At 46.2% G+C, this 25,199-nt stretch overlaps 13 protein-coding genes across 13 annotated transcripts; 5 read left to right on the forward strand and 8 right to left on the reverse strand.

Moving 5' to 3' along the window:
* Nucleotides 1–67: 67 nt before the first annotated feature.
* POJ06DRAFT_114059 (uncharacterized protein) lies at nucleotides 68–4,237 on the reverse strand. Its single transcript, XM_056184133.1, has 4 exons — nucleotides 3,795–4,237; nucleotides 982–3,741; nucleotides 646–933; nucleotides 68–596 (listed from the first exon to the last, which is right to left on the reverse strand). Exons 1-4 carry the CDS (start codon nucleotides 4,117–4,119, stop codon nucleotides 499–501), a joined length of 3,471 nt encoding a protein of 1,156 aa, XP_056043102.1. The 5' UTR covers nucleotides 4,120–4,237; the 3' UTR covers nucleotides 68–498.
* Nucleotides 4,238–4,649: 412 nt separating this feature from the next.
* POJ06DRAFT_114040 (uncharacterized protein) lies at nucleotides 4,650–5,477 on the reverse strand. Its single transcript, XM_056184132.1, has 4 exons — nucleotides 5,353–5,477; nucleotides 5,275–5,295; nucleotides 5,124–5,204; nucleotides 4,650–5,043 (listed from the first exon to the last, which is right to left on the reverse strand). The coding sequence occupies exons 1-4, from the start codon at nucleotides 5,353–5,355 to the stop codon at nucleotides 4,750–4,752; spliced, it is 399 nt and encodes a 132-aa protein (XP_056043103.1). The 5' UTR covers nucleotides 5,356–5,477; the 3' UTR covers nucleotides 4,650–4,749.
* Nucleotides 5,478–5,547: 70 nt separating this feature from the next.
* POJ06DRAFT_223487 (ribosomal protein L5 domain-containing protein) lies at nucleotides 5,548–6,624 on the forward strand. The gene is made up of 5 exons (XM_056185680.1): nucleotides 5,548–5,751; nucleotides 5,821–6,042; nucleotides 6,100–6,235; nucleotides 6,297–6,451; nucleotides 6,503–6,624. The coding sequence occupies exons 1-5, from the start codon at nucleotides 5,749–5,751 to the stop codon at nucleotides 6,509–6,511; spliced, it is 525 nt and encodes a 174-aa protein (XP_056043104.1). The 5' UTR covers nucleotides 5,548–5,748; the 3' UTR covers nucleotides 6,512–6,624.
* A 332-nt stretch (nucleotides 6,625–6,956) lies between these two features.
* Nucleotides 6,957–8,617, reverse strand: POJ06DRAFT_254136 (uncharacterized protein). The gene is made up of 3 exons (XM_056187729.1): nucleotides 8,486–8,617; nucleotides 8,310–8,424; nucleotides 6,957–8,136 (listed from the first exon to the last, which is right to left on the reverse strand). Exons 1-3 carry the CDS (start codon nucleotides 8,507–8,509, stop codon nucleotides 7,157–7,159), a joined length of 1,119 nt encoding a protein of 372 aa, XP_056043105.1. The 5' UTR covers nucleotides 8,510–8,617; the 3' UTR covers nucleotides 6,957–7,156.
* Nucleotides 8,618–9,701: 1,084 nt separating this feature from the next.
* On the forward strand, nucleotides 9,702–10,795 carry POJ06DRAFT_114121 (S-adenosyl-L-methionine-dependent methyltransferase). The gene has a single exon (XM_056184134.1). It carries the CDS (start codon nucleotides 9,757–9,759, stop codon nucleotides 10,555–10,557), a length of 801 nt encoding a protein of 266 aa, XP_056043106.1. The 5' UTR covers nucleotides 9,702–9,756; the 3' UTR covers nucleotides 10,558–10,795.
* Nucleotides 10,796–10,814: 19 nt separating this feature from the next.
* POJ06DRAFT_268542 (transmembrane adaptor Erv26) lies at nucleotides 10,815–11,625 on the reverse strand (the record flags this gene model as incomplete). The annotated part of the gene is made up of 3 exons (XM_056189318.1): nucleotides 10,815–11,212; nucleotides 11,272–11,505; nucleotides 11,559–11,625. 3 exons carry the CDS (start codon nucleotides 11,623–11,625, stop codon nucleotides 10,815–10,817), a joined length of 699 nt encoding a protein of 232 aa, XP_056043107.1.
* A 106-nt stretch (nucleotides 11,626–11,731) lies between these two features.
* POJ06DRAFT_114148 (uncharacterized protein) lies at nucleotides 11,732–12,886 on the forward strand. The gene is made up of 4 exons (XM_056184135.1): nucleotides 11,732–11,891; nucleotides 12,072–12,167; nucleotides 12,272–12,342; nucleotides 12,405–12,886. The coding sequence occupies exons 2-4, from the start codon at nucleotides 12,127–12,129 to the stop codon at nucleotides 12,806–12,808; spliced, it is 516 nt and encodes a 171-aa protein (XP_056043108.1). The 5' UTR covers nucleotides 11,732–11,891; nucleotides 12,072–12,126; the 3' UTR covers nucleotides 12,809–12,886.
* Nucleotides 12,887–13,033: 147 nt separating this feature from the next.
* POJ06DRAFT_197735 (uncharacterized protein) lies at nucleotides 13,034–13,501 on the reverse strand (the record flags this gene model as incomplete). Its single annotated transcript, XM_056185080.1, has 2 exons — nucleotides 13,034–13,199; nucleotides 13,284–13,501. Coding segments are annotated over 2 exons (384 nt in total), but the record flags the coding sequence as incomplete, so codon positions are not given.
* Nucleotides 13,502–14,537: 1,036 nt separating this feature from the next.
* Nucleotides 14,538–15,377, reverse strand: POJ06DRAFT_268544 (HIT-like domain-containing protein; the record flags this gene model as incomplete). The annotated part of the gene is made up of 2 exons (XM_056189319.1): nucleotides 14,538–15,262; nucleotides 15,326–15,377. 2 exons carry the CDS (start codon nucleotides 15,375–15,377, stop codon nucleotides 14,538–14,540), a joined length of 777 nt encoding a protein of 258 aa, XP_056043110.1.
* A 244-nt stretch (nucleotides 15,378–15,621) lies between these two features.
* Nucleotides 15,622–16,419, forward strand: POJ06DRAFT_238427 (uncharacterized protein; the record flags this gene model as incomplete). Its single annotated transcript, XM_056185991.1, has 3 exons — nucleotides 15,622–16,035; nucleotides 16,100–16,174; nucleotides 16,225–16,419. 3 exons carry the CDS (start codon nucleotides 15,622–15,624, stop codon nucleotides 16,417–16,419), a joined length of 684 nt encoding a protein of 227 aa, XP_056043111.1.
* Nucleotides 16,420–16,481: 62 nt separating this feature from the next.
* On the reverse strand, nucleotides 16,482–18,822 carry POJ06DRAFT_254154 (armadillo-type protein). The gene is made up of 4 exons (XM_056187730.1): nucleotides 18,533–18,822; nucleotides 17,907–18,416; nucleotides 17,688–17,851; nucleotides 16,482–17,641 (listed from the first exon to the last, which is right to left on the reverse strand). The coding sequence occupies exons 1-4, from the start codon at nucleotides 18,764–18,766 to the stop codon at nucleotides 16,909–16,911; spliced, it is 1,641 nt and encodes a 546-aa protein (XP_056043112.1). The 5' UTR covers nucleotides 18,767–18,822; the 3' UTR covers nucleotides 16,482–16,908.
* Nucleotides 18,823–19,316: 494 nt separating this feature from the next.
* POJ06DRAFT_254157 (P-loop containing nucleoside triphosphate hydrolase protein) lies at nucleotides 19,317–23,833 on the reverse strand. Its single transcript, XM_056187731.1, has 5 exons — nucleotides 23,768–23,833; nucleotides 23,396–23,715; nucleotides 22,713–23,340; nucleotides 20,229–22,662; nucleotides 19,317–20,182 (listed from the first exon to the last, which is right to left on the reverse strand). Exons 2-5 carry the CDS (start codon nucleotides 23,633–23,635, stop codon nucleotides 19,417–19,419), a joined length of 4,068 nt encoding a protein of 1,355 aa, XP_056043113.1. The 5' UTR covers nucleotides 23,636–23,715; nucleotides 23,768–23,833; the 3' UTR covers nucleotides 19,317–19,416.
* Nucleotides 23,834–23,996: 163 nt separating this feature from the next.
* POJ06DRAFT_254161 (uncharacterized protein) lies at nucleotides 23,997–25,142 on the forward strand. The gene is made up of 4 exons (XM_056187732.1): nucleotides 23,997–24,294; nucleotides 24,349–24,569; nucleotides 24,626–24,727; nucleotides 24,778–25,142. The coding sequence occupies exons 1-4, from the start codon at nucleotides 24,234–24,236 to the stop codon at nucleotides 24,907–24,909; spliced, it is 516 nt and encodes a 171-aa protein (XP_056043114.1). The 5' UTR covers nucleotides 23,997–24,233; the 3' UTR covers nucleotides 24,910–25,142.
* The last annotated feature ends 57 nt before the right edge of the window (nucleotides 25,143–25,199 follow it).

Consider the following 25,199-nt stretch of genomic DNA (forward strand, 5'->3'; position numbering starts at 1 on the left):
CATGCGCCGAGTACTTAAGGTGTGCCGCCCTCGAGCAGCAAATAGGGTTAGGACTGCTGGGTTCACCGCCGGCTCACGTCGGCATCGGGGGTTGCAAACAAAATTGCATCTTTCATCTTTTAGTCTGTGAGCATCTAAGAAGATAAGGCTATATCACCTGAAGGTTAACTTCGTATTACGGCCGGATGGAATATAAATTGCAAATTTTATTTCGTCGCATCTAATATAGATCCGGAGAGCGTATCGACGACCGACTTTTAAATAGCACACAAAGAATTGTCTAAACAGAAGGATACAGACGAATCATACACATAACTCAAACGCCAAACCTGATGTTGTTCCACATTAGTCTAAAGCAGCAAATTACATAAAGCATACAAAACAGCAAGGACCCAAATATTAACCATCGTAATGCAACAAGACACCTACCAAACCAAAAGCATAAGTTCTACGTGAACTCAGCATGCGATGCCAACTCCTTACACTTTATCAGGAAGGTCATGACTTCCTGTCGATAAAAAGAAGTGAATAATCTGCAATGAACATTTGCACCAGTGCGTTGGATATGTTCAAGGTAGGGGCAAACACAATGCCAACTACCAAATATTAGTATCAAACTGACTCTCACACGACACAACTACATACTATTTCTAATGTTCATTTTATTCTGGTTGGACTTGTCCACGATCTTTATAAGAAATCGCGACAGCGCCTTCAGAAGACTATAGTTTTCAGGAGGAAGCTGGCGTAGAAGGACATAAAACATATGCAAGCGTGACTGCCGATTCGGTATCTCAATAGACTGAACAAACTCGACCTTTAGGTCTTCTGTCAAAACATTTGTTGGAAGCTCTCGCAGATACAGCTTCAGCAGACCAGCCACTGCGTGGACGTCGTAATTCACGCCATCCTCAACAAGGTTCACATCCGCATCTACTCATGTTAGCACAACGCTCAACAATCGTTATCCGTTGTAATTACCCGTATTAAATCTTTCTTTCAGAGCCCTGATGACTGTGCTGGACCCACTGAGTCTGAAGATGCCCTCTTCCTTCGCTGCATCCTTAGAATCCAGATATTCAATACATCGATACACTACAGAGGGCAGCTTAACTTCACCTTTGGCTATGTATGAAATCTCTATCGCCTGTGCCAGTGTAATTCCAAATACACCGACCACAATTGTACTGTTGATTGATTTGATCCCACCCCGTACTATTTCACCTTTGTACTTTTCATCGTCATCATAATTCTGCGGGAGCTCTCTATTTACTGGCTCATCAGTCAAAAATGGTCGTGAAACGGACGCTCGATATTCGTATATGGGGCTTTGCTGAAACGAATCGAAATCAAGTTGCAGGAACTTTCGGTTATCCAATTGGTGCTGTTGTTGTGATTTCACTTGGTCTGCAAGCTGCATCGGTGTTGGTGATGGTGATGGTGAACGATCTGACCAGGGATCCTTTTTCAGTGAAAAGAAACTACGCTTCTTCTGCTTTTTCAAATCCTTCTCCAATTCTCTCTCTTCGGCATTTGACCATTCGTGCGACTGTGGGAACGCCGGAGGTAGGCCCTTGTTGAAATGTACAGACGATGGAGCGGATGTCGAGGCCACCGAAGTCGCCGACCCTGGAGGACTCGGTGACTGCTCATTGAAACTGGATGAGCTCTTATTACTCTGAGCATATTCTCCGTATCCAACCGTAGACTCCGTGTCTGTCTTCTCCCGTTCCATCCACTTCTTTCGTGACATAGACGACGCGAGCGACAGTCCAATTGGCAATTTCTTCTTAGGTGATGTAATGACAACGCTAGCCGCTGATGATGATGACGACATTACCGCGACAGGACCAACCGTACTGACAATACTGTGCGCATCACTTGACTTCACGGCGTGAGGTTCAACAAACTCCTGTAGGGCGTCAACCCAGTCATCCCGCTCGTCATCATTTTCCGCACAGAGAATATGTTTTGTGACAGCAACTGAATCCTGACGTTTGCGCTCCAGAATTTGAAAGGAATGTCGATAAATTTTGCTATCTTCAGTTTCGTGGCATGTATCCTGCTTGATAATATCCGCCAGATCAAGTCTTATTGTTCCCAGATGTGCCCCTCCAGCAATTTCATAATACTGGAGTTCAGGGCTATCGAGCACGAAATAGCGCATTTTCCAGCCACCGAAATTTTTGCCGCGTTTGGTTAGGTAACCCTCTTTCCGGACGCCGGTATCTGCCATAGCCATTGGGTCGATAATGTCAGTAGACAAGAACTCGCCAAACAAAACTGCCGCCTTCTTGTCATCATGTAGTGCCGGAATACTCATCACGGCCGAAAAGTAATCCTCTAACATTTTTCGCCGCATGTCCACTTTTGACGGCGCCAGACTAGCGAAAAGCGTCCTATCGGGCAATCTGGGGATCACGAAATTGCCAAGCTCAGTTCGTAATGTAGAATCAAGAGCAACGAGACTGCTGAGCACTTTGGAGATCTTCCACCACTCTTTATCTGTGGACCGGTCACGGATGGACAGAATAATGATGGGGTCATCCAGTTTGCTCTTCACTTTTTGGAGATTGCGTACACGAGAGGAAACGACGGACACTGCGATAGTTGGAAGACTCTCCGCAGTGATCAGAAGGACTGAAGTGGGCTGTAGAATAGGAGCGTTCTCATAGTATGATCCGGCCGACTGTGGTGAAAATATTACCGTCGCGGGGACCGTTGAAGACCTGCTGCGCAGCGTAGCTGGTGACGAAGGGGGAAAGTAAACGGGCGAATCATTTGGCTCTGTTGATTGTGGGCTCTTCGAAGAATTGTCGTCAGTGTAAGCATGACCTAGTCTCGGCGATGCGTCGGTCTTAACGACGTAAGACGGTGGATGCGCAGAGTCAGTATCAACAGAGTTTGTGGCAACAGGGAAATCTCTGTCTTCGATTCCAGCAACTCCCAATCCTGTGTTGACAGAACTGGTACGACCTGCGAACCCAGTAGGGAAATAAGACTGTACTCGCTTGGGGAATTCCGTCGCCGTCAACTTTGATGTTGATGGCTGTGGCAAGGAGTCAGAGCCTAGGCCACCGATCGATTCCAGTGTAGGCGTGGCCATTTGAGACTCATCTTCCCCTTTCTCATCCTCTTCCCCATAGTCATCCACGTACTCAATTGATGACGTCGAATTCCTGTCAGCTCGGGTAGCCCATTGTATAGCATACTCATCCTGAGCAGTGGTCTCGAAGGAAAAGGCACTGGACGCTGTTCGGGAATGCAAGCCGTCTTTTTGTTTGTTCTGAACCTCGGACCAAGCAATGCCTTTCTCTTCAATGGCAGTAGGCTTAACGACTGTGGGAACTGGTTCTGACAGTGACGAGAGAATTGGCGACCCTCTAGATTCTGTCTCGCCAGCTGTGGTGTAGCTAGAACTGCTACCGTTGCCTAATGATAGTGATATGTCGCTGCTTCCAAATGCGTAATTTATTGCTTTTGCAAACCCCGTGGTAGGCGCATCAAGTGAGTTCCTGCTAGACGACATATCTTCAAGCTGCACAGTTGCTGTCCCAGTATTTGCTGGTTGTTTGATAGTTATTCGATCGGTGAAAGAGTCAGGTGAGCACAGTGCTGCAAGATTCATCTCAGCTTCCGAATGATTGAGCGATGCAACTGAACTCCTTGCTTGTGCGGCAACAGTCGAGGTCGTAGGTATGTCAACTATATGTGTGGCCTGCGCCAGTTCGTCCTCAGATGCTGCATCATATTAGGTCTTCATATTGCGATTGCGATTAGTGTGACCAACTTACCAAGGTGTCCGTTTACTCTCTCCGTGGATTTCCTCTCTAACGCTGCATCACGAGTACTAAGTGTTCGCAATTGGCCCTCCAAACTATTCACGGCTTCCCGCAGTTGGTCTCGCTCACTTTCCACGCTGAGCAATCGCTCTTTATAATGCTCGCTGACCTTCGATGCTTGGGTGACCCTTGCCTTCCACTCCGAGATAGTAGCTTGCTGGTCACTGACAAGCTTGTGCAACGCCGTATTCTGTTCCAGGAGGCGCGAAATATCGACGTCACCAGTCATACGCACGCCGGCAACGCCATCGTGGGCAACTTCTCTGCTTGCCGCCATTTGCAAACGAATCCCTATGACTCCCCTGGTGAGACAACAAGCTGATCGTAATTTCTGGACTGGTAGAAGATTTGCAATTCGAGTGTGCAAATATCAGAGTGTCGCGCAATGATTGTCACAGCTACAAACGTAGATGTCCACAAATTCGCGATGGATTAACTCCTCAAATCGTACCTCGAATATGAATCGAATGTGGTCTATGTAAGAACTGACGATTGACAGAAGGGTACATGTGCCTATCGCTCAGCCAGCGCACCTCGGTCGTGGGGATAGTCCGATCCGCTCGAGGCGTGTGCATCTAGGGGTTGTCTCCTTAACGGCAGCCCGCATTTGACATTTTTGACCTCCCACCCAACCTTAATACGTCGCAGACTTCTACGCTGGTCCCACCAAACATTATCGAGACCGTTTCGAAATTGAAGTATTGCCATTGCTCCTCAAGAACTTTAGTACTCGCAATTTTATGTGACCGTTTCTACAAACTGTTCTAGATCAGAACAAATATTGTACATTTTGATAACTCAGCTAGTTATAATCGTTATATGCCAGATGCAAACCATACAACCCAATAAATCAATTTTATACAAGTAAGCCAAAACTTCTGTAAGCTAACCTACACACGCCCGTTGCCTAAAATCCCATGCCAGGTACAAATCCACCCAATCCTCTACCTACCGCACGTGCAACACCAGCTCCTGGCGGAATCACACCCAGTCGTGGCATATCTTCCGATGGTGGTGGTGCCTCGACGCTCACGGACACAATATTTTCACCTCGTAGAATAACGAGTCCTAAAGTTCGCTTCTCTTCAACGGCATCTGCTGCTGCGGTCAAAGCATCCGTTTTGGCGCCTTGCTTCCTCGCGTTGGCATTACGTCTAGTAAGTCTGAACTCTTCGCAGTCTGCAAGGACGATGTTCATGTGCTAGATATTCGTTAAATCAGATCGAATTGCAAGACGGACAATTGTAAGTTTCGATGATTGCACACATCGAAAATTTGTACCTTGTCAAATGCCAGCATCTGCCCGGTAAATTGCCGCCCATCTTCGAGAATTGCTCGCATGCGATAATTAACTAGATCAGCCTAACATAAATTAGTATGTCGTCTAAAGGTCGACTCTATCGTCGCATTGGTGTATCGATTGTTGGCGTACCAATTTCGCTCGTTTCGCAGCCTAGAATTATAAATGTTACTTTGCAATACCAAAATGAAGCTGTTGCCAAATACCCACCATAGCAATCTAATATGATGCTTCGTAGCCTATGATGAATCCGGTTTCCGAATTGCTGAATATGGATCGTGATTTTGATCCCTTCGCGTCGATATGTTGCGTGGAAGATCCATAGCCGCAGGAGCGCTGCGTTTTTGCGTATAGCGCTTAGCCGCATTTCAACTGAGCTCTTATTGCGCGTGGAAGTCAATATTCTGCTGAGCCCGAGTTCGGCATGATGCTAGGGCTTAACCCTACAACAACCCCTGCATTGTAAGACCATGTTGGGAGAGTGCTGTGGGTCGTGACTGCGTTGCCTCAGTGGGCAAACGCACTGGATGTCAATACGTTAGAGCATTTCTGTATCTCGAATTAGCGTCCACAAGCAGTCAACTAGCATCAGCAGTATTCGGCAAAATGGTAAGTACAGATCGTCATTGATATCTATAGAGGTAGCTCAATACGCAGAGTAATAACGAGAAAATGCAGAGCGACAAGTCATCCAACCCCATGCGCGAGCTCCGCATCGAGAAACTCACCCTTAACATCTCGGTCGGAGAGTCTGGTGACAGACTGACCCGTGCCGCTAAGGTCTTGGAGCAGCTCTCTGGTCAGACCCCGGTTTACTCCAAGGCGCGATACACCGTTCGAACCTTCGGTATCCGAAGAAACGAGAAGATTTCCGTTCACGTCACCGTCCGGGGACCCAAGGTATGCACGTCGGTTCAAGAGATATGGAATGCGATACTGATTACGTGTATGTCTTAGGCTGAGGAGATTCTTGAACGAGGATTGAAGGTGAAAGAGTATGAGCTTCGCCGAAAGAATTTCTCCGAGACCGGCAACTTCGGTTTCGGTATCTCGGAGCACATCGACCTTGGCATTAAGTACGATCCTTCTATCGGTAAGCGACATTTCTTACAGAAGAATACGAACAGAGGGAACGGGGATTAAGATATTTTTAGGTATCTACGGTATGGACTTCTACGTCTGCCTTGCCCGTCCCGGCAGCAGAGTCGCTCGTCGCAAGCGAGCTTCTAGCAAGGTTGGCTCCCAGCACAAGATCGCCCGGGAGGACAGCATCAACTGGTTCAAACAGAAGTACGATGCCATTGTTATGGTATGTATCTTTTTATTTCATGGTTTTGAGATGGTACTAATTTCGGTATAGTCGAAATGAAAAGTTAGCAAGGGTAAAAGGTCAGGAGATATGGGTTGAAGGACATAAAATGTTCCGGATCAACGTGTATTTATTTGTAATATCAAGAATATAAATAGCAACAAATACTTGAATTCTCAGGTTGCCTGTAAATGCAACGGTGCGGTTGTGAGGCGGCAGTTCTCCGTTTGACGTTCCCGCGTTGATCACGCTCAATCACTTGACGACTATCACTTGATCCATAGCAGCAACTATCTATGTTGACTACATCGTCGCTGCATCTCAGAGTCTAGCTATATACTAGATGGGCGTCATCATTTTAAGTTCCGGCAGACCGAAATTTAAGGGACTTCTCAATATGCAATCAACCAATTTATAAGGACTTTAACGGTTGCAAGAAGAGTTTATGGTAGCACCCGGCAGCCAATTCATTACAGAGGGGGTCCAGGCACTACTAAAACAGTCTGCACCGCAATTATTAATCGAACCATATATTGGTGCAATTGAACAGGAAAGACAAACAAATAACGTCATAAATTAAAACCCTTCGGCCGAATTCACTAATACACTAGTTCATCAAAAACGTAACAAGTTAGTCATGCCTGCTCACAAATATCTGATCCAAACAGCCTTAACACTCTCTAATTCTGAACCGCTAATTGTCATCTAATACATGGCCTCCATCTTCTCAAGAGCAGCCCTTGTGAAGTCGGAGGTACTGGAGGTACCTTTGAGGTCAGGGGTCCGGACCTTGCCCTCAGCAAGCACGGCGTAGACCGCCTTGGAGATACGGTCAGCGTGGTCATCGAGACCCAAATGGCGGAGAAGCATGGTGGCGGATAAGAGAAGAGCCGTGGGATTGGCCTGGTTTTGGCCCTTGATGTCGAGACCGACGTGTCGGCAGCCAGGCTCGAACACAGCGATCTCACGGCCGATGTTGCAACCTGGAATCAAGCCAGGACCGCCGACAAGTCCAGCACCAATGTTCGACAAAATGGAACCGTAAAGGTTAGGGAGGACGAGGACGTCGAACTGCTGAGGATAAGAAACAGCCTGCATGGATGCGTTGTCGACAATCATGTCGTTGGTAGTGATGGTCGGGTACTCAGCGCCCATATCCTGGACAGTGCGTCTGAAGAGACCGTCGGCTAACTTCATAATGTTGGCCTTGTGGACAACAGTGACTTTCTTGCGGTTGTTCTTGAGAGCAAATTCGAAAGCGAATCGCGAAATTCGCTCGGATTTGTACTTGGTAATGATCTTTACAGACTCAACGACGCCAGGGACAGACTGGTGCTCGAGACCAGAGTATTCACCCTCAGTGTTCTCACGGATCAAGCACATATCTATACCATCGTGCCGGGTCTTAACACCGGGGATATTCTTGATAAGAACGAGCGAGGCAAAGATGTCGAGCTCTTGTCGAAGCGCGACGTTGAAAGAGGAGTGTCCACTTCGCTCGACAGGGGTGAAGAGTATACCCTTAAGACCAACTTTGTTTTTTTTGAGCGACTGAACGCTCTCACGGAAACCTTCCTCAGAGGCACCCACACCAGTGACATCAACCTGCTCCCAGTCGATTGGGACGTTGTCGGCCTTGAAGATAGTCTTGACTGACTCGGCAACCTCCGCGCCGATACCGTCGCCTGCAGGTAGTTAGTAAACAGCTAACAACCTAGGGGTGAGCAGTGCCCGATAGGACCGACACTTCCGGCGGAACCGGAATGCAGTCTTGAGGTGTATGTTATGTAAACATCACACGATACACATTGATTATCGCCTGAGGAGCACGCGACCAAATACAATTGTAAAAACGTACCAGGGATCAAAGTGACAGTGTACTTGCCACCATACTTCAAGGGTTTGAAGATGTCGGACGACGCCGTGGTTGCAGAACGAGCGCCGACAAGAGGAATCCGAGAACGGGTAAGAGTCTGTCCACGCAGTTAGCTGACGACTCTCCTAGACCAATTGACCTAAGGACAGTGGTACTACCTTCACGAGAGTAGTTCTCAGCATCGTTGCTACAGCCAAGTATGCTGGTGAATCGGGAAAGAGAGTAGGGGAACTCGGAGAAATTGGAATAGATGCTGCAGTGTAAATTTGCCAGGAAACCCGACGACTAAGTTTAACGTGAAAGATGCTGGTTGGCTGGTGAAATCAGGGTTCCCAGATTCCCACCGGCGCGGCTTCGGCCCCGGGTAACTCCCAAGCACCATACGGGTAACCTGTCGGATGTTTGTTCAAAGCTGGCTAAGATCTTTATCAGGAAGTGATGATTTCAGCCCACATTTAGTCGACCAACTCGTGATCCAATATTTGCGGACAAGGTGATATACTGATTCTTAATTTAGCTTCTTAGGTTCTTCCGTAATTACAATGACTCTTGATAGTTGATACCATCGAGGGCAAGTCTTTATTACCAGTCTCGAAAGTCGATCCTGTGCGAGAATATCTTGAATTTCATGCAGTTAAAATTTTCAGACCCTCGTGCCAATAGCTAATGGAAGTTCAGGAAGCTTGTTAGCTGTCAGTCGTACTGGCTAGCGCCTGAATTGGGCTATGTGAAATCTGCGGTATGGACACGGACCAGACTAGTACTAATGACATCTAACAGTGTTCAATTGCTTTGGTACGGAGATAATGCTGTAATCAGAGAAACTTTCCTCTATTAATGTGCTTGATATATGTCGTATGGAGAGAATTTGGAGATTTTTACACTGTGTGGAACTCTAAGAAGGGCCATTAACGCGTGACGGCCCTGTACTAAGTGTCGGATGGAACTGCACTGTATGGCCGACTTTCTATAGTACAACACGAGGTTTGACATGCAACTCATACTTCTCATTGGTACGAACGCATCATCACGTCCAGCGAAGCAGCATGCATAGTATATGGCTCCTCCTGTCGATAGGCATTTGTATCATATTTGTGACCCTTTAACCCTTTCTGGTAAACAAAGCCCAGATGACTGTTCATAGTGACCTGACATAGGGAAAGTATCGGGGAAAGCTTCGTGTGTATAGTGTGATCAACTATTCCTTATTATAAATAGTATCACTCTGGTCGCCGGATAACAAACGGCTTATTGCGAACCCATAGTATATTCTGCGCGTAGTTGGTAAACTGTATCCACTGAAGGTGCGGCGCTGGGGGTACTGCTTGAAACTCCCAATATCGAGACCTTTTTTTTCCGCGTTCACCTTCCTCACACTGCCAAGCTCATATTCCAATTACGCTTCAATCAGGCCAACCATATCATAACTATGTCACGTCCTGAAACTTCGGCGCCACCGGAGGTATTTTACTCCGACGTGGAATCGAAGAAGTACACTTCATCGTCGCGAATCCAACATATCCAGGCAACGATGACCCTCCGCGCTCTTGATTTGCTCGCTCTGCCACCACACCAGCACATCCTCGACATAGGTTGCGGCTCCGGTCTGTCGGGCGAGATTCTCTCACAGGAAGGTGGTCATGTCTGGACTGGCATGGATATATCGCCGTCCATGCTCGCGGTCGCGCTCGATCGCGAGGTGGAAGGTGACTTGTTGCTGGCCGACATGGGCAATGGCGTACCGTTTCGCGCTGGCACTTTCGATGCAGTTATTAGTATCAGTGCGATTCAGTGGCTATGTAATGCGGATTCATCAAACGCTGACCCCAAAAAAAGGCTTGCTAGATTTTTTGATAGCCTGTACGCCGGTCTGAGACGGGGTGGAAAAGTTGCATGCCAGTTTTACCCGCGAGATAATCGTCAGACGGAGAGTATACTCAGCGCAGCAAAAGCGGCCGGTTTTTCTGGTGGTCTGGTGATCGATGATGAAGAGAGCAAGAAGAACAAGAAATATTACCTTATTTTGACGGCGGGTAATGTCAATAGCGGTGACATCAATTTGGATGGCGTTAAGATCGATAAAGCGGCCACGACGAGGCCGAAGAAAGGCCAGAAAGAGGAATCTAGGAAAGAGTACATTCTTCGAAAGAAGGAACTTATGCGAAAACGTGGAAGACTGGTGGCACTGGACAGTCAGTTCACCGGTCGGAAGAGAAAGCCGAAATTCTAGGTTTCTCTGCGTTTGTCCTCGTTTGTTTAGAGCGACTGTATCTGTAGCGGTTCCATATTTGTTGTGCACATGGAGTTTTGGGCAATTTGCAATTATTTGAGAGTTTAGAGAGTTTAAAAGCAATGCATTAATTCATTACGGTACGATTAATTAAGTCTCAGTATAATTACATACATCTGTCGTAACGGTTGCACAGACATCTTTATGGAAATGTTGTACATCTTATTTACTATTCACATTGTGCACTTGTTCATCGTCTAAACAATTCGCCCACCTCCACTTCGTGGGTCGTCGCCCCATCCAATAACCCGTGCAACCTCCGCAACTCCTTCCCGCACTTTGCCAATTACTACCTTCGCCATACCTTGTCCCTTTCTCAGAGTGGCAGTTCCTGCACCTTCAGCACCTCCCATACCGGCACCAAATCCGTTCGTCGATTCAACTGTGCTGGGAAGTACGTTGTCGCCTGCACTCAATGAGACGAAGAGGGAGAATGGAACGAGCCACACACAAATACCGAAGAACGAAGACACCTCCGAAAATGACGGAAATACAGATGGTGGCTCGTATAATGGTGATGAACGGAGGGTTGGTGGCGGAATTGACGGGCGCGAGAAATGCTGAAACCAAAAATAGTGATTAAGTAATACCAGCACTAAAACCAATGTAATTAGCACACTTTCATTCGCCCATCTCTCTCCATAAACTACCTACCGCAGCTGGCGATAAATACACCACTAGATAGTTGGATAAACGGAAACTGCTTCAAATTCTGATAGTAGACAACTTGCGTTCCGATAGAGAACAGCGTCAACCAGAACGGGAAGTGGTCGAATATCAATAGGAGAATATGAGTGCCTATAATGCCGTATATCAACTTTTCCAGTAGTCGCTTGGTAAATCTCGAATGCTCTTCGACTAGTTCTGATAAATAATATAATCCGGCAGCTAAATACATCCGTTAAATCCATAAAGCCTCCACTGAGACAATCACAACGCACCTATGGCCAATGTAAGAAAAACAAAGCCCACGATTATGCCAACATAAGAGAGTAACGCCAGAAACATTGCGCGAATTTATATTCTTTCCTACTTAGCGGAAAGAGCTTGCAGTGATTGAAGTTGTCGTCCGCGAAGACCAAGCTGGCGTGGCTGCGCGTAACCCCTGGAAATTTGACACGAGTTGCTTCTTCACAATCACAGCCTCCCAAATTGCTATAACTAAATCGGCTGTCTAAATGGCTTTGGTACTAAGGTCACATAACCTACTTTGCCAGTTAACCGAGTATGGAGCCCGATTGATTCGATCTAATTACGGCTGCCTCCATATAAAGGTCGCAAGATGTCCCGCAGATGATTACGTGTTTGAGTCTTTTCTGGGCATAAAGGGTTTTCATCCGCCAACGTTTAAAGTAGGGTTTTGTATGCAGAACAACTTGCGTAGGGCGGACACCCTTTCAGATGCTTCTGATCTAGCAATAGTGCACTCGATACCTTACTAAAAGTCGTTGCAGCGTCATAGTTCCCACTTTAACGATAGACCGACCAGATCTATACTTTCATTCCAGAATGGACTATACTTCGAGCTCATACTCATGGTTTGACAAAATGTAAGCGCCATCTGGCGTGATAGCTGCGGAGTGATAAGTCGGGGTCGAACGGACTAAAAAATGGACTGATTGCTGAAGGGCTAACGTTGGCTTTCTGCTTCTAGATCAAGCACCTTGAATCTACGTGCGAATGGGTTCATTCTGATTGACAGTAAGACGGGATTGTGTTTAGATGGTAAGTTGCACTGCTGTTGACACTGTAAACTAATAGATTAGGTTTACGGCTAACATTATCAGTTCGTGGTATTGCTAGGAAGGAAGATGCAGCTAGATTATTTACAGTTTCCAAAGAGGCCCTAGACGAGTCGGGCAACGGTGTTGTGGAATTTCGGAAAAGGTTAGTAGCAATTGCTGGTACTACATACTCACGACTGCGATATCTCCATCGCCTGTCGATCCGTATTTCTCGTTCACGGCGAGATCTTGGTCATTTGTGGTTAACAGAATACTATCCTATAGCCGAATATTGTTGCGGAGAGAACATAATTGTGTCATTGGATTGTATACGGAAGCAGCCTCTTCAAGCTAAGTCGCCGGCTTGTATAGATGTTTGGGGATATGGTAGTTGTAAGATATTCAGAGACTGGTGTTCGGAGTCTTGGCATCTAGAGTTTTTGTCTGCATTGCGCAATTGTATATAGAATGTTGTGATTTTCCTTCACTGAAGGAAGGAGGATTGACACATTAGCTTTTCCATCGTTTAATCGTACAACCATATCCATCTTTCGCCCAATTACATAACAGATATCATGTACCTTTTTACAAAATTGTCTATCTCTGTTCTCGTCAGTGCGGTTTATTTTCTGAAAAGTCGGAACGTCCGGCTTAGCGCTTCCATAATTCCGCTAAAATTCGAATAGGTTAGTTCAGAAATCGCGTGAAAGGCAATATTTTGTGGACAGCTCATACCTGTACCAGGTTCCCGAACTAAATTCACTAACAGCATCAGTAGCATATCCTCGTCTGAAAACTCGGTTAAGTCTTTTCGCCGTCTGAGCATTTCTCTTTGTTCGTTGACCACGAATAGGATAACTAAACCTCGCATTAGCACTCGCATACAGACAAGCCGCTTGAAATCGGCATTCCTAAACGGGTGAAATTAAGGTAATTACATACCCCATAGCATGACGTCTACCGGAGTAAGTACCAGCAATTCTCTTCCGGTTAAGGTTGTCCCGCATTATCTGTCTCTTCTCGTCGTCAATGGTATACGCACTGAGCTCCTTGGCCATTGCGAGTAAATCCGGTTCGGTTAATTGGTGAAACCGGATATTGGGGTAGAATCCAAGACGTGCACATATTCTTTCCGCGTTGATTTGGCCTAATCCATAAAATTTCCGCGAAAGGCCAATCTATTCGTAATAAGCGTCACGGACTCAATTCAGCATAAGCCATAGCTTGAGTATGTACATACCCGTACAAGTGCGTTCCCCCGAAAATGCTTCCCTTCGAAAAGCATTATATAATCGATCAATAGCAAATAACTGAATTCAATCCCAGTAAAAATGGCGACAATACTACTTGTGACCGTCAGGTATCGAGCAATTGAATTACTCAACGGTTTGACAGTAGTGAACCGGTTTGTCGTCTCTTTCCGAGAAAACTTGGCATGTGGTTAGGGTTAACGATATTTGGCATATTATAGTTGTTACTGCTGTGATCTTTGAAACCGTTAACCTAGCTGAATCCAGAATAGGTTTCGCTCATCATTATTCTCTTCTGATATTAGGGTAGATAAATCCTGTATCATGGAGGATCAATTCGGCTCAGTTCATGGGAATTAGAAAGCGAATGGCCAATAAATCTCAGTTACGGCTAATCGCACCCCAATTAAAACTATTTTGGAAGCGGGAAACGTTTTGGCCATGATGAGTGAACTTGAGTAAACGTATTACAGGGAGCCGGACCGCAACCAGTCGCGGGACATTTGACGGACTCAGCTTGAGGGCGGTGTCAATCGTGTCGTCCTATCACGCCGGATGCCGCATACATAGATTGTCGAAATTTGGCGGATATATTGCCAGGAATCCTGCCTGGAATCACTATGGACCTCGCAGTCCACTGGCAGCGCGGGATACCCACCTGTCATTCATTATTCAATTCCTTATTTACGACCATCTGTGTTCTGCTAGGTTGGCTCCAAACAATGCCTCAGTACATCGCAGAAGTGAGACGAGGCCAGTGTCATGCAACCTTAAGAGGTTAACTTAGTATGAAGACGCACGACACCTACAATAGAAGCCTAGGAAGCTATTCGTTTTCTCATCTAATATTTCCAATATCGTACTAAGCATTTCTCTTTACGCATGAGCAATTTTTAAAGCCTCCATTATATTGCATGCTCTCTTTACTATAAGTACCGTATCCCAACTAGGCTACAGCCTTCTCTTTCTTCCACAAGTTAAACTCCTCCTCCAGATGATCCTTTAACTTCTTAAACTGATTTTGGAAATTTTTCTCGCATCTCCAGCAAATTAAATCGCTCGTATTAGCAATCTGTACGCAGTACACAGGCCCGTTCTTGATTCTGGCGTCGTCCGAGGTAATCGACCGTAATTCGTCAAACGACACAAAAAATGGCGTATTAAACGTATTATAGTGCTTCTTATTCTTCAGTTTCTCAGAGTAATTATCAACAGATATAACATGAATGTGCAAATTGGACATCGATGGCGCGGAATGTATGCCCACTTTCAGATCCTCAGTTGTGAATTTCCTCCCATGTTGCTCCTCTAGTTGGTTAATCGCGACATCTTCGCAATCGCGCACGACCTTGCTCATCTGGTCATAAAATTCCTCTGTCTCGCTGACTTTACTCACATGAGGACACAGTGCTTGAAATGGATGCAATTTCGTGCGCGTCGGATCCCGAGGAAGAATCAGAAGATGAACCGAAGCCTTCGGGAATTTGTCGTGAATGAGCACGTAATCATTAGTGTACTTTATCACCTCGCCGGTCCTGACAGCACTCTCGGGATTTTGAACAAGCGGCCCAAGTGCGTCTCGGAATGATGCGTGTGATCCAGGGGCTGACTTGCTCGTTGGCTCGCGGTGGGATGGTTTTGATTTCTTCGCAGATGCCATGAGCACCGAGACTATTTATGTCAGCATCAGCACTATGGCAATCTTGGCTCTCTATACGGGCGGAACTTGCGTACAGGCATTTCGCTTCACCCCAGAGCTCATGTCCGAAGGGTTAGGTTCAGCCATGCCGTAGTGTTTCAATACAAGGGAGTGTTTCTGCTGGCATGCAAGGTGGAATCGAATCCCGGCGTTTTGAATGTTCAAAACGTGCGGTCTGTTGCCGATTAATGCAATCGTAGTATTTCTGTTACTGATCGATACTTCGCAAGGGTTGCAAATCATGCCTCGATGAAGTTCAGGTGGTAAGCCGCACAACTTATATCATACTCAACCAAGATAATGCCGGACCAACAATATTTACTACATCACAATGGCTCGTCTTCGAAAGAAATATCCTCCCAAACGCGCACTTCCCCAAGCTGCATACCAGCAGTCGCCAAACGCAATACTACCGGTATACCTACCCCGCGACAGCTCATCCACAGCGGGCCCGACATCGCCTAGCCCGTCACTCTTACAGCCGCTGTTATCCAACACATCTTCATCAAGTTCCGTCTCTACAAGCAGCGCGAGGATTAATTCAGGAAGCGTCGGATCACTTGGCGTCGTGTCGGCATCTAGCGGCAAGTTATCCTTTAACCGGGCGGATGCTGTAAATGAGACTTATGCTGGTCCAGCTGGGCCATATCATGTTGTTGGATCCCCGCTGGTTAGGAGAAAGGTGACTCCAGATGGACGGTTGCGCGCGGCTAGTTTTGTTGGAAGCAGAATCGTACTTCCTAGTGTGCGTATATTAAATCCTGTGATAGGTAGGGCACCTCTAGACAATACTGACATTGATAGCCTAGTCCCAACATCATTTAGCGCCGCCGACCGTGGATGGACCACGTTCCAGACGCGAACTGCCTGCAAATATTGGAGGCGTACGTATCGGGACTTGTTGGCAATTCGGCGTGTATTGACAAAGTTATAGGATCACGACTCGACTTCTTCTACGAACACTAAATCACACACTGAATCGACTAGATCCTCGCCACCGTCGCCGGAGAAGATATCATCGATATTGTCTCGAAAAGTTCACAGGCGGAGCACTAGCAGTATTTTGGGATTAGGCTCTTCTTCGGCTGTTATCGCTGCGCTGACAAATCGACACAGGCAAGACTTGTAGCTAACGGTTTCCAAATTTTTGTATCATACTTTGTAATTGCATATTGGGAGTATTGCTGAGGAATCATTTTTATAGTTTCATGTAATATAAAAAATCTTGAGTCAATCCCGCAGCACGGTGGCTAATGATAGAACAAGTCCGCCGTACGAACAGTGAAATACATACATTAAAAAAATTACATGAATGAATAAAATCACATACATCCTCATGACAAGTTACAAACAACAAAATATATCGCATACATACATACATAGATAGATACAATAATACAAAATCATACACTACCGAACAATAACAAAGACACCATAATGAATGACAAACAAAATCGTTCTAAACAAGCGCACAAAATACTAATCAGGTTACTGTACGTAGCGACCAATAGGAGTCTCTTTTCTATGAATTGTAAAAACGTAGCACACAATAAGGTTACTGGGGTACCTTCAACATTTCACTCACGCGCGATATACGAAAAGGATTAAGGCATTTGACTTATGACATCATCGTGTTGTCGGCATTGGAGAAATTGAAGCCCTGTCTACCAAAAGACGCATCAGGGGCGTTGAAACCAAAGGTTTCACCAGCCTGTTGGGGGGCAAGACCAGTATCGTCAGCGATATCCTCCTCGGAGAAGTATTTGTCAATGATATTGTACGCCTTCATGTATATATCTTCGTTGGCATTCGTCTGAGTGTTGTGGATCTTCTCCATGCCACCGGCCTCCTCGATGTATAGAGCGTAGGTATTGACACCAGTTTCTGCCTTGTCCTGGTCACCAACTTTCAGGATATTCTCGAGACCATCCAGAGCAACTTGAATAATCTTGTTGTCCATGCAGGTCAAGAGATCGCACAATGGCTTTATGCAACCCTGGTTAACTAGATACCGGATCTGCTCTGGCTTGGCCAAACCACCAGATGTAGCATTTGAAATTGCCCAACATGCCTCCTTTCTAGTCTTGAAGTCTGCATTCGCCAAAAGGTTGATCAAAGGCGGGATGAGGTTGCTGTCGATAACGGCCTGGATCTGCGCCGAGTTACCTGCAGTGATATTGGAGATCGTCCAGCATGCTTCTTTTCGGATACCTTCCTTTGGTGATGACAGAAGAGAAAGAAGTGCGGGTAAAGCTCCGCAGTTGATTATCACTTGAGTCTGTACATCGTCTCCCGTTACTATGTTGCCTACTGACCGTAGCGCTGGAGTCTGGACAGATGTGTTCGGATGTCTATCAAATTAGCCTCTGAACCTATTCCCGCATGGATTTAACATACAGTAATAGCTCGACTAATCTCCTTGGAATTCCTGCCTCGATTACAGCCTGGATTTTATCGTTGGACCCGTCGGACAAATAAGAAATGGCCCAGCATGCATCAATCAAAACCTCATCATCAAGTGAATAAATGAGTCTAGCAAGAACCGGAAGCGCCGTAGAGATCTTCATTATTCCTCGTCAGTCTCGTTACCGGCATTCACTCACTTCATGTACATACTACTGCCCACTCAGGCTGGGGCGATTTCCCACGACAGAAATTACTCAAAGTCCATGTTGCATTTCTAAGCATACTCAACTTCCGCGAGTCGTTAAGAAGGGCCAACAGGGGTCGCAGAGCACCCGCCTGAAGCACAACGTCGCGGCAAGCAGGCGAATCTCCAGCAATATTGCCCAGTGCCCACACAGCCTGCTCTCTCACATCAGCCTCAGATGAGCTCAGCAGCTCAACGAAAATGGGGATAGCGCCAGCTTCAATAACAACATGAGTCTGCTGAGAAGATCCGGACGCGATATTTGTAAGTGCCCACGCGGCTTCGAACTGTAGCATCGAGTGTGGCGACCTGAGGAACTCAACGAATCGTGACACAACGCCGCACTCGATGACCTTCTCGATTGGTGGATTGCGCTCCTTGGACAAGAGCTTGCGAAATTTCACCGTGGCCTGGATCTGAGCATCAATCGAGTCCGAAAAGACTCCTTGAATCATCTCAGGGAGCTCTTCGTTGAGCTGAGAGGAAGAATGTCAGCGGCCAGTCAAATCACATCGAATCACATGTTGAAAGTGCGATAATTCCTTATCATACAGTGACAAAATTTATAGTACATATATATAAAATAACTAACCTGGGCTTCAGCACCAGTCTCATCGTCGCTCTCGCTCTGGATCGAATCAACCGGGGTCTGTGGTAGAGTCAAGTTACGACGCTTCGCTAGTGACTCTTCGCGCTTGGCCTTTCTGATTTCCACCTGAGCTTCTTCACGTCTGCGACGCAACTCATCAGCACGGAAATGACCCTTGTTCTTGAAGTTTGTCCTGCGATGTTCAGGAACAAACCGAGTAGTTGTATCCGCGTCCATTGTGATTGCGATATTGATCGATAAAATGAGGAGAATGTTCGTAAACGGTGCTACCTCCTAAGAAGAAAATAGTTGTTTGTTTGGAAGCTTATACAAAAGTTCTCGCATAAAGGGAATATACGTCCAAACAATACGTTGATATGCTTTAAATGGTAAATCTATTGAGGTCCGTGCGCATTCGCGCTAAGCAACGACCTACAATGCCCTAACTCTTTGACGCGTACACCGTGAAGCACCACAGGACTGGCATGCAAGGTAGCATCGGATCCCGGCGTTGTCAAAACGTTGGGTCTGGTGCCGTCTAATACAAGGGTGAAGCACCAACCCTGACAGATTTGCCGGTGAAAGTACCAATTCCTGAATTCCAAGCGCATAGTTTACCCTGAGTTGTATTCTACACGTTAGTGTTTGTTAAAGCTGCCGGTTGGCAGTTGCAGGCTATTATGACTGTCTCGTGCTAGCGATTTACCCAGGGTATGACGTAGCGCGCAATACCACCAAGTGTCACTCTATAGCTCACGTGCCAGTCTATAAACCTTAATCTCTCGTTATTGTCGATAATTAGTGTATCTGACTCAATCGACTTCATAACACCTGAATCTATTTACAATTCCCAATCTATACCACAAATGACTATAAAAGAAGAGACATTACAAGCCTTCCTGATCTATCAATCGTTTAACAAGATGCACAATCTCATGCCCACTCACGTCGATCTCTGGTATTTCCAGTTTCAGAGCGAGAAGCTGATCCAGCAGTATTCTCATACGACCAACTAGAACTCCAATTCGTGCCCAGCATCTCAATCTAATCCAGTTGCCAACTGTCACACCGCGACCCAATAAATCTGTACCCAGCATACCTCCAAATATCAGCAAACTATAGCCTCCGAATGGCGTCAGCTCACGAATAAAAATCTTAGAAGTGGCCATTTTATGAAAGAATGACATAAATTCACCACCTCCTACGAACGACTGTGCAGAAAATAACGTCGAGCTAGGATGAATAAACACACGACCGTCATCTCGGGTAAATAGCTTGATCGTCTTTGCTTCCGGATCGAGCTCGACAGCGCCAGAGCTCATTGCTAAATACTTTTTTTCAGGAAATTGTATGCGCGCAATCGAAGGATTCATTGATGCAGCTAGAAGAGCACGGATAAGGCTGTATTCTGCGCTTGTATACGTCTGAGATGCTAGCCTGGTCGAGGAGATAAATCCAATCTCCTGAAGTGCGCTTAAATATTGGTCCCGTGTGGATCCGATATCCTCCAACGTTTTCGCAGATAAATAGTTCTCTTCGCACCATTGTCGTGCAGAACGGTAAGATGATGTTTTTACTTTCGCCTCCCAATCCAAAAATGCTCGAGCATCTGCTATCACATCGCCTTGCCCAACCGAGAATGTCGCTCGAACACTAAGACATTGTTAGTTTCTTAATACAATGATTCAGAAATACTTACGTCTTTAAGACATCGCGATCACCTGGGGGCAGTATGAACGGCGACCTGACAGTCAAAATGGCTGCAATCACAGAGGCCAGCTCCAGACATCCAAATATAGAACCGTACACCAGTAACTTCGCACATTTCAAGTCTGCCGGAATAGTTGATAAATGCGTTCCAAGTGCGGTGAGCTCGGATGTACCTTCATCCAAGGCACCAACTTGCACCAATACCTTCTTAGCCGCCTCGATGGCCATAATATCGGGTGGATCCAGTGCTTCTCTCAAAAACTTTCCAGCATCGCCTACCTTCATAGCCTTCACCATAAGATAAAGTTGCTCAAGAGAGGTTCTACCTATCTCGGGCACTTGCCGAATAGGCATGCGAGTCCTCTCGGCGTGACGAGTGTACAATTTGTAGCAAGCTCCTCTAGATACTCGACCAGCACGGCCACGCCGTTGCTTGGCCGATGCTTGCGATACCCATGTTTCCACCAATCTTGTCATAATTGTCTGCGGATCGAATACTGTCTCCTTCACCCTTCCTGTATCAATCACTGCGATTACATCAGGAATGGTAATGGACGTTTCCGCAACGTTCGTGGCAGCGACGACTTTCCTCTTCCCTTTTGGTGGCGCAAAGAACACTTTGCGTTGATCAGAGGGAATGAGAGAGGCGTGAAGCGGCAAGCAGTGAAATCTAGATCCCGATCCCGATATCGAAGATATGCATCTAGATATCTCAGCTGTACCCGGAAGAAATATCAAAATTGCGCCGTCTTTCTCCGCCAATTGACGATCAATGTGTTCCACAATACAGGTAATAAAATCATAGTTTATTCTGTCACCCAGAGCAGCAATAGATTTACCGATAACAGAGTCTTCTAGATGGTCCGTAGACTTTTCTGCAGGCTCATCGTCAAACTTGCTCTCTCCACCGCGATCGTCAGTGTTTCTCACTTTCTTGTCATTCTTATTATTCCGCTCGTTAATCAGCGGTCGGAATCCAGTTACACGCAAAATATCGTCGACGTATAGGTCATCAACAGGAAATGTCCGGCCTTCTATGTTAACATGTCCGGCACCACCAAAGTAGTCTGAAAACATCTTGGCATCAACTGTAGCACTCATTAGAATGACCTTGATCTTCTTATTCGTTGCTACCAGTCGTTTCAGAATAATCAATAAGAAGTCGCCGTCTAGAGACCTTTCGTGAACTTCGTCGATAAATATGTGACTGACTTGTTTTAAAGCACTATCCGGATCCATCTGTAGCATCCTCAAAACCACACCTGTCGTCATAAACCGTAACGTTGTCGCTGCGGTAACTTTCGACTCACCGCGAATCACGTAACCAACCTGTTCTCCGACTTGGCATCCTCGCTCTTCAGCAACTCGTGCTGCCAGTCCCATTGCTGAAATCCTTCGCGGCTGCGTGCAGATTATATTGGCGGCATTGCCAATCCCTGACAAAATTAATTCGTCGAGAATGAACTGCACAGACTGCGTTGACTTGCCAGATCCAGTTTCTCCAGTTATCAACGTTACCTGGTTTTCTCTAACGGTAGAAACAATTGATTCACGCTTATCCCATGCCGGTAGACTCCTTCTGGTTTTGTATATTGCTTCCATCTTTGGATCGCCTAGCTTGGCGTTGAGAGTGTTCAGCAATTCCTGTGAGCTTATGGATTTCGTATTCTCAAATCTCCTAGTATAACGCTTCGCGGAAGGGTTCGTATTGAGATTCAAGCTTGAAAACAAGCTGTCAATCGTGTTAGCGTCTCCAGAAAAAGAGATTCCGTAGACAGCCCCAGACAGAGATTTCAGTTTTACAGGGTGGTTGACAATATCCGCAAGATTCTCTTGAATCCATTCGACAATCGAGAAGCACATCGGCTCGCCCAAAAAATGCTCAGATGCATAGTTTGCGGCTTCTAGTACGACTGAAAGACGAATGTAAGACGGCAAATTCCGTGGTCGACTGTTCTGCGTTGCGAATAGCGACAAAGAAGGCAATTTTGCCGAAGGATAGCCCGATGTCTTATGAAATCTAAGTGATAGGTTGTCCTTGTTATAGACATCTGAGTCTGGTAGTGATAACTTGACCTCAAAAAAGTGAGGCAGTGGGTTAGAGAATCTATCACCGTAAATCGCAGATAGCGTCTCAATCTCCTCATTCCATGATTCGTCAGAAGTGTCATCTTCCATAAACTCAAAAGCCGTGTCAGGATGTTGAAGTGAAAACATCAATTTCTCGATCGCCTTGCACTCGCTATTGGAACATTCCTCTATGGTTTCACGCACAAGTTCAACGGGGTATCCTCCCTGTGCTATTCGCTTAACCGCATATTCAAGTTGCAGAGATCCTGTAATCAAAGTAACTCCAGGTGTATAATTTTCGGGCAAGAATGTTGGTGGCAAATCATCCTCTGGGACATGAATCAAGAGCCATTCTAAGAAAGTTAACTTCTAATTTCTTTCACTCGATTTTCGCATAACTGACCTAGTGCCGTTTGTCGAGAGGACGTATATTCGCCAGCTTCTATCACATGGGATTTCCGGAACCCCAGTTGCACCAACTCACGGATAACATCCTGTTCGAGGTTGGTCCCATTACGTGCGGAGAGATTCGCCCATACATGATATTTGCGAATGCAGGCTTCGACCAAGGTTCTCACTTCCCTTGACATATCAATGACAGGAACTCTTTCCCAGCCTTTCTTCACGACCGCAGGAGGCTTTAGTGGAGTAGTCCCAGTCTCCGTAGCCGTGGTCTCATCCGCACGTTCATGTCGCTTAGCAAGAGCGGCAGCTTCGTTACGCTCCCTCTGCGCTACAAACGGATCTGCAGAGTAGTTGTGCGCCTTCCCAGCCCTTACGTCTAATCGTCTAGTGTCCTCCATCTTGCGCCACAGGCTTTTGTGCTCCCCTGGAAGCACCATCTGCAGATTCTTGTGAGATGCTATTCGGTGGAGAGCATATGTTGCCGCAAAATGCCGCGCTTCTAGAGCAGTTGGCTGCGGGCCGACAAGACTATCTGGTGGGGTAAATCTGATTGTTTCTATTTGAGACGACTTCGGGTTCCGTTGACCGAGGACCGCGGTCGCAGTAAATCCTCCGGGAGTGTGCCTCTATATTGTGTGATTAGGATATTCTTGGTAATTAAAGTCCTAAATTCAAGAATACCATGTCGTATGTAACTTTCTCCCAGCCAAGTTTGTTACAATGCTCATGCAATAACGTCGCAGGCAATTTTCCGGTCCAAGACGACGAGGCAGCAACAACGGCCTTTGCTGACGGGGCAGCCTTTTGCAAGGGCAACTGACCATTTCCGGCATCTGCTTTCGACGTCGTCTTCGACTTCGCACCATTGCCCGCATTACCGGAAGATATAATTCCTCGAGGCTTTCGGTCACCTTTGGCCATTTCGTCTCCGCAATGTGTCGGATTGTTAGAGTTGCCACGAAAGTACTACTACGTCGCGAAAGTCGCGTGCGGCTGATAGCCTACACAATTTCAGTTTCAATGCTCCACATGTCTCTGTCTGTAAACAATTACCTTAGTGCATCCAGATTTAATCTAAACATAGCGTGTGCTTAACTAGTTGCTCTTGATCAGTCACATTATCTTTAATTGTCTGGTCTGGTATGCAAATCAGAGTCTGAATGAGCATTCGATCTTAAGGTACTGCGAAATTGCAGGTGAATTAAACTTTATAGACTGTGGGTTAGGGACTAGTTGTGCCAACCTTCGAAAGTTGATCTCATCGCTCCATGTAACTTCCACAGTAATAATTCACAATCCTGGAAGCACTACAAAGATGGATTTACACAATCCGTCAGTCTCGTCATCGTCGTCCAATGGTCATTCACCTTCTAGTATTTTATCCGTCTTGGCTCAGAAACGGCGTGATTTGGAGGAAGAGTTGTCGGCCCTAATATCAGTGCTTGAGTCTGTGAGTGGATTCGTCTCATATTAGAGATAATGAGCTTATGAGGACAAATATGTCTAGCACAACGTGGATATGAATACGCCTTTGATTACTCGCGACGGTTTCCCTAGATCGGATATTGACGTCGCACAAGGTGAGTGCAAGTGCTGACATCGCCTAGAATAGAGAATCTCACGCTTACAATCAGTGCGCATAACTCGGACAAGAATTATACGATTGAGAAATGACCTGAAGGCTGTCATGTCAAGAATTGAAACGGCATTATATGAGCACCATGCAAGTTTGAAAGCAAAGGGATCAGAGTCAGCAAACGGCACTACTGGCTCCAGTGGCAGCAAACCCGAGCCAAACGACATAGCATTTGCTGTCGTAAATACTGTTGTTCAGCACAGCCCTGCGCATGAAGCGGTATATATTCTATGACTTCCTTATATTGCATGGCGTAAGCTAACTGTTAACCCCAGGGCCTAATCAAAGGCGACAAAATCGTTAAGTTTGGCTCCATTCACGCTGGTAATCACCAACGACTTGCTCGATTGACGACTGTTGTTCAAGAAAATGAAAATGTAAGTGCTTCCGCAGTAGGTAAGCGTTTGACTGTGTTAATATTTTACAGTTGCCTATTGAGATCACCGTGATTCGGGATATTGACGAGGCACAGGCACGGGCAGAAGTCAACCTGATCCTTACACCGAGGCAGGGATGGGGAGGAAGAGGACTGCTTGGCTGCCATATTTCGCTGCTGTAGACCCGGATGATTTCGGTTGAGTGATTGCGTTGGTAACTGTGCAGATGCGACGCATGGATCTGGATCTTGCATGTATATATTGTTATGTTTTGTGTAAAATATCTTTAGTGTAGTACAGTATTGGAGATGAGCATCTGCTTAACATTGATTATGAGAGCCTATCTGTGTTTTATTTGTCTATATGATAGCAAGTGATCCGTTCAGTAGGGGGCAAGGGTTGTACTTTCGCTGTGCATTCCCTAACCTTCTCGTGCTATATGTCTTGCCTAACAATTGTGACTTGGTCTCGA

This window comes from Lipomyces tetrasporus (genome assembly GCF_029532465.1).
Source record: "Lipomyces tetrasporus strain NRRL Y-64009 chromosome Unknown POJ06scaffold_6, whole genome shotgun sequence".
NCBI classification, from domain to species: Eukaryota; Fungi; Ascomycota; class Lipomycetes; order Lipomycetales; family Lipomycetaceae; genus Lipomyces; species Lipomyces tetrasporus.

Excerpts from the sequence above, each read along its gene's own strand:
- POJ06DRAFT_114121 (XM_056184134.1), top strand. The coding sequence starts at position 9,757 with ATGTCACGTCCTGAAACTTCGGCGCCACCGGAGGTATTTTACTCCGAC.
- POJ06DRAFT_223487 (XM_056185680.1), top strand. Across the intron at positions 6,043-6,099 it reads TCACCGTCCGGGGACCCAAG|GCTGAGGAGATTCTTGAACG; the intron begins GTATGCACGTCG and ends TGTATGTCTTAG. Across the intron at positions 6,236-6,296 it reads TAAGTACGATCCTTCTATCG|GTATCTACGGTATGGACTTC; the intron begins GTAAGCGACATT and ends AGATATTTTTAG.
- POJ06DRAFT_254161 (XM_056187732.1), top strand. The coding sequence starts at position 24,234 with ATGAATACGCCTTTGATTACTCGCGACGGTTTCCCTAGATCGGATATT. Across the intron at positions 24,295-24,348 it reads GGATATTGACGTCGCACAAG|TGCGCATAACTCGGACAAGA; the intron begins GTGAGTGCAAGT and ends GCTTACAATCAG. Across the intron at positions 24,728-24,777 it reads TTGTTCAAGAAAATGAAAAT|TTGCCTATTGAGATCACCGT; the intron begins GTAAGTGCTTCC and ends AATATTTTACAG.
- POJ06DRAFT_254157 (XM_056187731.1), bottom strand. The coding sequence starts at position 23,635 with ATGGCCAAAGGTGACCGAAAGCCTCGAGGAATTATATCTTCCGGTAAT. Across the intron at positions 23,341-23,395 it reads AGAAAGTTACATACGACATG|AGGCACACTCCCGGAGGATT; the intron begins GTATTCTTGAAT and ends CACACAATATAG. Across the intron at positions 22,663-22,712 it reads CTCTCGACAAACGGCACTAG|AATGGCTCTTGATTCATGTC; the intron begins GTCAGTTATGCG and ends TAACTTTCTTAG.
- POJ06DRAFT_254154 (XM_056187730.1), bottom strand. The coding sequence starts at position 18,766 with ATGGACGCGGATACAACTACTCGGTTTGTTCCTGAACATCGCAGGACA. Across the intron at positions 18,417-18,532 it reads AGACTGGTGCTGAAGCCCAG|CTCAACGAAGAGCTCCCTGA; the intron begins GTTAGTTATTTT and ends TCTTCCTCTCAG. Across the intron at positions 17,852-17,906 it reads CCCAGCCTGAGTGGGCAGTA|ATCTCTACGGCGCTTCCGGT; the intron begins GTATGTACATGA and ends GGAATAATGAAG.
- POJ06DRAFT_114040 (XM_056184132.1), bottom strand. Across the intron at positions 5,205-5,274 it reads CTGCGAAACGAGCGAAATTG|GCTGATCTAGTTAATTATCG; the intron begins GTACGCCAACAA and ends AATTTATGTTAG. Across the intron at positions 5,044-5,123 it reads AGATGCTGGCATTTGACAAG|CACATGAACATCGTCCTTGC; the intron begins GTACAAATTTTC and ends ACGAATATCTAG.
- POJ06DRAFT_114148 (XM_056184135.1), top strand. The coding sequence starts at position 12,127 with ATGGACTATACTTCGAGCTCATACTCATGGTTTGACAAAAT. Across the intron at positions 12,168-12,271 it reads TACTCATGGTTTGACAAAAT|ATCAAGCACCTTGAATCTAC; the intron begins GTAAGCGCCATC and ends TTCTGCTTCTAG. Across the intron at positions 12,343-12,404 it reads GACGGGATTGTGTTTAGATG|TTCGTGGTATTGCTAGGAAG; the intron begins GTAAGTTGCACT and ends TAACATTATCAG.
- POJ06DRAFT_254136 (XM_056187729.1), bottom strand. The coding sequence starts at position 8,509 with ATGCTGAGAACTACTCTCGTGAAG. Across the intron at positions 8,425-8,485 it reads TGAGAACTACTCTCGTGAAG|ACTCTTACCCGTTCTCGGAT; the intron begins GTAGTACCACTG and ends CTGCGTGGACAG. Across the intron at positions 8,137-8,309 it reads CACTGTCACTTTGATCCCTG|GCGACGGTATCGGCGCGGAG; the intron begins GTACGTTTTTAC and ends AACTACCTGCAG.
- POJ06DRAFT_114059 (XM_056184133.1), bottom strand. The coding sequence starts at position 4,119 with ATGGCGGCAAGCAGAGAAGTTGCCCACGATGGCGTTGCCGGCGTGCGT. Across the intron at positions 3,742-3,794 it reads GAGAGTAAACGGACACCTTG|CATCTGAGGACGAACTGGCG; the intron begins GTAAGTTGGTCA and ends AATATGATGCAG. Across the intron at positions 934-981 it reads GAAAGAAAGATTTAATACGG|ATGCGGATGTGAACCTTGTT; the intron begins GTAATTACAACG and ends TAACATGAGTAG.